General features: G+C 40.6%; 1 protein-coding gene across 1 annotated transcript; it reads left to right on the forward strand.

Moving 5' to 3' along the window:
- The first annotated feature begins 8 nt into the window (after positions 1-8).
- naprt (nicotinate phosphoribosyltransferase) lies at positions 9-7644 on the forward strand. Its single transcript, XM_032571448.1, has 13 exons — positions 9-563; positions 1531-1658; positions 1735-1817; positions 2636-2766; positions 2835-2950; positions 3406-3602; positions 4130-4270; positions 4360-4444; positions 4518-4598; positions 4678-4780; positions 4928-5085; positions 5615-5722; positions 5859-7644. The coding sequence occupies exons 1-13, from the start codon at positions 317-319 to the stop codon at positions 5943-5945; spliced, it is 1665 nt and encodes a 554-aa protein (XP_032427339.1). The 5' UTR covers positions 9-316; the 3' UTR covers positions 5946-7644.
- The last annotated feature ends 1448 nt before the right edge of the window (positions 7645-9092 follow it).

A 9092-nucleotide genomic window follows, 5' to 3' on the forward strand; every position in this document is an offset into this window, starting at 1 on the left:
TAACGCTTGGGTTGTATTCAATGGAGGAGAGGAGGCGGCAGACTCATCAGGACGGCCAAAAGCTCACAACCACACTGGTACTGGGAACATAGTACCAGTGTGGTTATCCTTTAATGAACACATTCTTCACCAACCTTACAAAGCCCGGTTGAACGGCTGCTATATTATCAAACATGAAAATGAGCAGAGTCCAAACAACCCATAACATTACTAAAGTTAGTGCTGGACTCGTGTGGATGTTTGTGGAACTGCAAGTCCCGGAGATTCAAGCAGTGTCAGAGACAAGGATCCTTTGCGCAGCCTCTGCCCAGGGAACATGGCAGCTCCGTCCACAGACACATGCGGGCTCATGGAGCGCTCGGTCCGGGAGCGGGTCCCGCCTCTGCTCACCGACCTGTACCAGTTCACTATGGCCTACGCGTACTGGCGGGCCGGCCGGCACCAGGAGCCCGCCGTGTTCGAGATGTTCTTCAGGGACAACCCGTTCGGCGGCGGCTTCTCGCTGTTCGCTGGGCTGAATGACTGCCTGCTGTTCCTGCGGAGCTTTCGCCTTGCAGGTCAAGGTGAGGGTTCAGCCTTTTTACCATCTAGTGTTGCCGTCGCGCTTGCCATCATAAACCTTAATAACCCCACTGAACCAGCTACATTCTGGGTACGGATCAGGCAGTGGGACTTCTCTTTAATTTTCCGCTCTGTTAACACACACCGAGTTGGTTGTGCAACTCACCAAGCGTGAGCTCCAGTGCAGCATCTCTGCAGATTTGGACCTTTAACACGAACACCAAGAAGAATACAGGCTGCTGTGTGTTGCACAGATTAAGAGGCCCACATGAAGAAACGGGACACAAACAACGGATGACGTAATTGGTACCCTAAAGAGACAGATTATACTGAACGCGCATAAAAACTACTGATGGAGGCTTTTAAAAAATGACTTAAACTGTAATACGTTAATTTGTAAAGCTCATTTTAACAAGACAATTCAAAGTATTTTGCACGATTAAAAATATTTTAATCGTGCAAATTAAAATATTTTTGCCACTTTATTTTAGTGGCAAAATAAAGAAAAATAATGAAAAGTTGGAATAACAATCAACTCCAAACAAGTGGGTTTTAGCTTGATTTAAAGGGGTGCTGTTATGTATTTTCCAGGCACATTAACATTCTATAGCACATGAAGTAACTTACCCTCAGCTGTTGTAAAAATGTTGTATCAAACAACTTAAAGAAATTTGACTTTGCAAAAATGATTCCTGCACTATATTGTGTTGGTGTATTACATCAGATCCCAATTGAATGCAAGTTTATGCTTGTGTGAAAACAATCAAAGGGGATGAACATTTTTCAAAAATAGTTTACTACAGCTGCTGACAGGTTGATTCAAGTCACATTGCTGATGTCTGCTGATTTAGATTAGCTGCTAATTAGATTCAGTTCTATGACCTTAGAGGTCATCCATGTTGCGTATTAGAGTACATGACTCCTAATAAAAAGGTCATGGTCAAGCTCCAGCTGTCTTTGTGGATACAGATGTGCAGTTCCTGCGCTCCGTCCTGCCTCCCAACACTGACCCTGCCTTTTTCGACTTTTTGCGAGGCCTCGACTGTTCGGCCGTGACGATACGCTCCCTCCCGGAGGGTTCTGTGGTGTTTGCCAGGGTGAGTTTTTGCCCTGTAACTGCTGCAGTCAGGGTGGAGGAAATATAACAAACTGACAAGTTTCTCACACCTACAGGTGCCTCTAATGGAGGTGGAGGGTCCACTGGCTGTGGTTCAGCTGCTGGAGACCAGTTTACTGTGTCTGGTCAATTACGCGAGGTAAAAGCTTCAGCTTTAGGTCAGCAGATAAAGGAGCTGCTTTTACTTGCATCTAAAATCATCTAGCCTTATGTTCACATTTATGTCTTTGTCAGTAGTGGCATTGTTTTGGTTTTGTCTTTGAAGCACATCCATCCATCCACCCACCCACCCACATGACATGCTATCCATGACCTATACTTATGCCTCATTTCCACTTATGCCTCAAACCGCACAGGTTAGTGCGGTTTGATATGCTATTTTATGGTCCAGCTTTTTTCAGGTAAGTGTTTCCATTACTAGTTGGATTCTCATTGAACTGGGGAGTTAAACCCAAACGCAGTTAGTGCAAAAACAACTGTGTCACTACTAGTCAACTGTCTGTGATGCTAGTAGCTGCACTTTGACCATGCTGTTTTCCTACTGACCTTGTGGGCCCAGGAATGGTACAGCACGGTTTGGTTGTAAAAGCCGCTTTTATGATGGAAACAGATAAAATATTTTATTGAACTGACCTGTTTCGTACCGCTCAGTGGAAGTGAGCTATTAGGATCATTGTTGATTCAAAAGCTTTTGCTTCCTCTCCGATAACTTCAAATGTTGCTTCAGTATCTTAACATATTTGTTGCACTCTATTTTATGAAATCCATCATTAAGCAGGAAGTAAGCCGGAATAACAGAACATATTTTAGCTTACACATGCAAACGAAGGTTTAACTCTTTTATTTTTCTGCCAAAATAGTTTATGCACCGGATAATTTAGCCTCTGCTTCCTGTCTAATTTCCTTGAATTTGTCCTGATTTCAGTCTCTCATGCTCTATTTCTTTCCTCCTCTCAGTCTGGTTTGCAGTAACGCAGCTCGTTTCCGCCTGGCGGCCGGACACCAGAGGAGGCTCCTGGAGATGGGCCTCCGACGGGCACAGGGACCAGACGGAGGCCTGACCGCGTCACGATACACACACATTGGAGGTGAGTGGACAAGCCTAGTCCTTCCAAAACCAACACCTTCAGAGACTCACCAGCAATCTGTCTTCCAGGATTTGATCTCACCAGTAACGTTCAGGCTGGTTTCCTGTTTGGAATTCCTGTGGCGGGGACAATAGCACACTCTTATGTCACTTCCTTCAACTCCTTGGAGGAGGTCTGGCCACAGGTAACACCATCTCAGTGGCCTCATGTTAGCAGTTTTTATCTTTAAAGTGTCAGGACTGATTGTTCAAACAGTCATTTTGAAATGGAAGTGGGAGTAATGTTGTGCTTGTACCTTATTTTACAAATTCTTTGACAAGTGTTTGACATTCTTGGTTGATACCACGATCAGTACAATAATAATACATTACTACACCTTGGTAGAGCTTTTTGAAGTGACATAAAACTTGTCATGTTAGACAGTTAGAAACTTTTAAGCCAAAGTAACAACTTCTTGTTTTTTTAACTACTTTGTCAACATCAAAAAGAAAGAATTTGGGGCATAAAACTTAAATCAGATACCTGTCAGAAGAGCTTTCTGTGATTTGAGTAACATATTGTTTAAAGAGTTCCTTAGCATCCTGAGGTCTGATTTAGCTCGGACTGTTTTGTGAACTTGCTGTATTTGTTCCCACTCAGACACTTGTGACAGTGAACGGAGACCCCAATCCAGTCGACATCATTTCTCTGACTAAAGGCTGGTTGAGGAGAGTCTGTGAGCTGCTGGGAGCAGAACCTGAGAAAATCCGTGAGGGCGAGCTGGCAGCTTTCCTCTCCTATGCCATCGCTTACCCTCAGAACTTCCTGCCTGTGATTGACAGCTACAGCGTGGGATGGTAACTCCTGACGCTCTTATCTGGGGTTTTATTCTGTTGTTTTTGAGTTATTGGATGATTTGATGTCATCAACTCCCTCAGCCCCTCACTCTCACTCCATAGAGTCAAAAAACTTACCTAAGACCTATAGTGGTCACTTCCTTGAGGATTTGATTAACCCAGGTCAAACAGGGTTCCTACACAGGAAAATCAAGAATATGGAAAAACCAAACTGGGAAGAAGTGTTGAATATTTCCACAATAAAAATGTTTTGTTTAAAAAGCTAAAGTAGTTTTTCAGGTTAGGATAAGTGTGGAAAAATAGCATAAAACAATGATTTATATATAAATATTTATTTATATTGACAGTTCCTTTTAGTTCAATGCAAAAAATATTGATGCCAAAGGGAACCTTACTTATTTACTGACTTCTTTAATTACCCACCCAAAACATCTCCTTCCTTATTGATGTTCACTATTAACTGTTTGTCTGTCTGAGAATATTTAATGAGACTTGGTTAATCAAGTATTTCTTTTTATGTGTTGTAGTAGTGGACTGTTGAACTTCTGCGCCGTGGCCTTGGCGTTGTGTGAACTGGGTTACAAGCCTGTGGGGGTCCGCCTGGACAGCGGAGACCTCTGCAGGCAGTCCATTGAAGTCCGTCGGGTGTTTCGACTCTGCAGCGAGCAGTGAGTTAGGTGCATGATGCACACTCATGTTGGTTTTTATAAGTTTGGCTTGGCTATTTCCGAGAATCTATTGCCTCTCTCATCTGCAGGTTCTCCGTGTCAACGTTTAACTCTCTGATCATCGTAGGGACCAACAACATCTCAGAGGAAAGCATGGCAGAACTCAACAAGAAGGTGACTGAAGTATCATTATTGTTAACATCATCTTTTATTGAAAGTTTCTAATTTTTTCTATGTTTTGCTTCAGGAGAATGAGATCGATGTGATTGGCGTCGGAACGCATCTGGTCACCTGCACCAAGCAGCCGTCTCTGGGCTGTGTCTATAAGGTAATTTCTCAACCAGGGGTGACCACGCTCAGATGGCTCCATCGTGTTGAGCTCTGTGTTGTGATGTTTGTGCTCCAAGCTGGTGGAGGTGAGAGGAAGACCAAGGATGAAGATCAGCGAGGACCCAAAGAAAAGCACTGTTGCAGGGAGGAAAGCTGTCTATCGACTGTTAGATGCTGACGGTGAGATTCAGCATGTTTACTCCACTTTTCACCTGTGAGCATACTCACCCTGCTCTCCTGTAGCAGCTCTGTATTTTTGTTTTGTGGAACCTTGTGCTGCTCCTGATCTTGCTGCAAACATGACTTTCTGTTTGTTTCCACCTGCAGGTCATTCCTTCCTGGACTTGTTGTGTCTGATGGTCGAACCTCCTCCTGAGGCAGGGTGTACATTGACCTGTTATCCTCTAGGGGACAATAACTCATCTGTTTCAGTCACGCCAGCTCAGGTGACCTGTCTGCGAAAGGAAGTCTTCCTAAAAGGGCAGGTTAGTCTCTACATCAAGCTTTTAAAAATATTTTCCCAAACACTTAAAATCAGTTCATGCACTGAGGAAAAGATGAAAAGTTTCAAGTGTCCTCTGAAGCTGCACCCTGTCCTCTTCGTCCATCGTGCAACCCTGGTTTTATATTTTGCAGGGTCTAGAAAATCATCTGCACATGCAAACCTAACAACATGTTATGACAACAGGTTTTTTGTAAACAATGAGACTTAATTATCCAAATTGTTTTTTGTTGTTGTTTATTGTAAGATGTAGAGTTTAAGTTTGAGATTTTTGTCACAATGTACAAAAGAAATTCCTTGAGGAACTTTGACATAACTATCATTTCATTAACACTCTTAACTAACAGATCATACAAAAACCAACATGGCATCTAACATCTTGTCTTAATATTCAAGTTATTCAGTCTTCCATCTTATGGACACTATTAATCAGTACAAAACAATTTTTTTTTTACATATCCAGACTGAGAAGGGACTTTTGTCTTACTTAAATTGTGTCCCATTTTTTCTAGGTCACAGAGCCTCTGTGCAGTGCTGCAGAAACTAGAGCAAAGGTCCAGAGCTCCCTGCAGACCCTGCACCCTCGACATAAGAGGCTGTACGAGCCTGACGCTTACACAGTGAGTTTAAATCTGGTCTGCATCCAATGCAAACCTACTTAGATTTCCTCAATCTCACTAAACAGACAAATAAAAATACTGCATCGTACTTTCTTCATTTGAAGGACTTTAAGCAGATGGTTTTCTTTCCCACCAGGTGGCGCTCTCAGAGAAACTCCGCAACTTGGTTACAGAGCTCCAAAAAGGCAGCAATAGCAACAGCAACTTTCTGTTAGCCAATTAAGAATGTTTATTTTTTTTTGTTTGTTTGTTTCTAAAGTGCCCCGCAGACCAATGTGCACCAGCTGAAGTTGACTTCGGTCTCTATCACTGATTATCTCAAGCTCGATTGAACAGAGTAGGGGGGATTCAGGGTTTGTGGGGATAAACAAATCATTTCAGTGAATGTTACTCAACATGTTTTTGCTAGCTGTTACAATGTTTTATAAAAATCTGGTAAATGCAAAGTGGGCAGTGTAACTTGGGTTACGCTCATATTGCAGGTTTTAACATTCCCATTTTTTTGGTGGCAGCGTTGTTTTGATTATTAATGCGGACCATCTGACTTTCCCTGCAGTATAAAACGTTTGTGGTCCTGAATTGACCTGCATGCGCACAAGACGTGACGTTACATGCAACACGCTGTGTTTGTAAAAGGAAACATAGATGCCACTCATGTCATCATGTGTGTAAGTGCTTTGGAGCAGTTCTGCAATTTGAGCTGATAAAATCCACAACTTTCTGCTGTAATGTTTCTAAATACTTTGACAGGAACATGTAAAATAAATGGAGCATCTGTCACATCTACCACACTTGGTAGATGTCTGGTAGATGTGACAGATTGTTGTTTAATTTTGATCGCGTCACTTCCCACCTGCTCCGGTGCAAAATCTGGTAACCTGTTAATTTAAAGAAGATCAGACAGGCGGCTTAGGAGCACATATAAAATTAGCCTGAGTCTAATTTAAAGACTTATAGCCTTAAGTGTGTTTGTGGCCTTGGGTAAAGTCATATTCAATAAGTCTGAATATTATTGAAAACTCTATTTTTTTCACTAACTAAATACACAAGGTTAAAAAAATACATATTAAATAAACAGATGTTTTCTTTTGTCAATTATGAGGATTTTTCTACGTACAGCTAATGAAAGCACAACATTTAAGATTAGAATATTACTGTACATAACAATGTTAATATTGGATATTAATACCTGTCCAACACCATTTTCTCTTCAAATTCTTATGTAAACATAGCAGTTTATTTTCAAGTGAAAGTAAAGTAGTGCTTACAACTTTAGAAATGGAAGAAAAAATATTCCCTTCCCAAATGTAAAAGCTGACAATTTATAGAAAAGAAGGTTAAAAAAAACATTAAGATGAACTCTGATGGAGTGCTGTGACTCAGAGGAATGTTTTGCAGCTTACATGCGCCATCCTGCCATGCAACCTGGTGTTGTTTAAACGCGGTATGTTTATGTTAATCATAAATAACTTAATGAGTCATATAAACCATCTCTTTGCAGAGTTTGCATCAAATCCTTTTTCTAACTGAACTAACTTAGAAAATGAGAGGCAGAAAGATGTAGTTTTTTGTGACATCTTTAGAGAAAGCTTTCAAACATTTTTCATGAAGATCCTGCAAAGATATGATCCAGATCCAGTTTGGTCCAGACTTCTTCAACTATTTAGATCAAATGTGTCCTCAAAAAGCTGCATTGAAGGACACAAGACAGCAAAACGTATGAGCTCTTTCAGTTAAAGCTCCATTAGTCTAAATCTGCTGAGGAATGTAAATTAAGACCATGTGAGGCTTTTGATTAAGTCTAGCATCAGTACCTCCAAGCTCTAAAACCATGTTTGTAAGCTTATGTCAAGTAGACATGATAGTATTGTTTATTTTGATATGTTTCTATTTTGTCTAATAAATTCAGTTACAGCTTCAAAGGTTTTCTCTTTTGCATATATCCTCACTCCTTCCTCCAGTTTGTGGACTTTGTTGCCCTCTGGTGGTAGCAGAAAAATACTGTTACCGGTACTTAAAATGTGTATTAAATATGAGAACAGTACTCTTTTCATAGCGATTTTACGTGTGTCTTTGAATCAGGCTTCCAAGATTGGAGGTCCATCATCTCTCTTTACTCCAACATAGGTTCTCCACCCCCTGCTTCCTCTTTGTAAAGAAAGTTTGTTTCAATTCTGATTGGTCGCCTTCTTGTCCAGCAGCAGTGAGCCCAGATAAACCCAGAGGACATATGGTGCCTATTAGACATGGAGAGGACATGATATCATCCGTGACCGACTCGTCCCCCTGAGGTGGATCAGTTGGCGCTCACATACTTCACATGTGGGCTGTTTTACAGCCTTCTCACAATTGTGCAGATGCTGGGAGACATATCCATTTTAAAGTTAAGTACCAGTAATGGAAGAAAATGGCTTTACAGTCATAAACTAATTGTGGGAGAGGGACAAAAGTGCATCGTGTAAATGTCTAATTATAATGGATATATGCTGATCAGTAATGAATTTACAATTTAAACTTCCAGTTCATTGCTTTATCCAGTTATTTTGAGGAAGGTAACATATAATTTACTTCTAATGGTGATTACATAACTTTAAGTCCTAACACAAGTAAACTGAACAGCGAGGACACAAAAGTAACATAATCCAGTTTGCTTCAAATATGAAAGATTTTATTATATAAGCATTATTTTTGTAGAACAAATTAAAAAAATTGACTAATAATCGTCACTCAGAGATATGTAAATGGTCTGAAATTATATGGTGCTTTTTGTGCCATACTGACCACACAAAGTTCTTTACACTTCAACTGATCATCAACTTTGAAGCCACAAGGCAGCACTAATTATATTAGTTGTGTTGCCATCCCCACGCCACTAGAGGCAGTAGCAGGCCAGAAAAGATGCGACTAAGCAGCAGATTTAGAAATACACCGAAAGCTACAGAATTTGTTAAAGACTGTGAGCTCCGCTGAAGTAAATAAAAGAGAGAAGTTAAAATACATGCCGAGAAGACAACTATACGATATAATTACATAACTAAATCAGAATAGCACAAAGTCTTTATTATTTATTAATTTTTCATTTTCTTAAGGAAGTAGAGATGATTAAATGACATAAACAAGTCCTGAAAATGGTTCAAGTTTCTCGATGGCCGACCTGTTGAAACTGAGGCAAATATTAAATTCCTGGACAGTCAGCTCAACTTTGCTGAAAGCACTGATTATATTTTTAAGAAATGTTTTCAGAGACTCTATCTTTTAAGAAGACCTTGTGACCTTGGGGTTACACAACTAGAGCTTGTGTACAAGACAATGTTGAGTGTTTTAATTGTTCATCTCCTCAGCTGGTTTAGTCACATGAGCTGCAGATTAA

This window comes from Xiphophorus hellerii, chromosome 9 (assembly GCF_003331165.1).
Source record: "Xiphophorus hellerii strain 12219 chromosome 9, Xiphophorus_hellerii-4.1, whole genome shotgun sequence".
Lineage (NCBI taxonomy): Eukaryota > Metazoa > Chordata > Actinopteri > Cyprinodontiformes > Poeciliidae > Xiphophorus > Xiphophorus hellerii.

Bases quoted from the DNA above. Each gene is read 5' to 3' on its own strand.
- naprt (XM_032571448.1), top strand. From the start codon at position 317: ATGGCAGCTCCGTCCACAGACACATGCGGGCTCATGGAGCGCTCGGTC. The intron at 1,659-1,734 runs GTGAGTTTTTGC...TCACACCTACAG, and splicing joins GTTCTGTGGTGTTTGCCAGG to GTGCCTCTAATGGAGGTGGA. The intron at 4,445-4,517 runs GTGACTGAAGTA...GTTTTGCTTCAG, and splicing joins TGGCAGAACTCAACAAGAAG to GAGAATGAGATCGATGTGAT.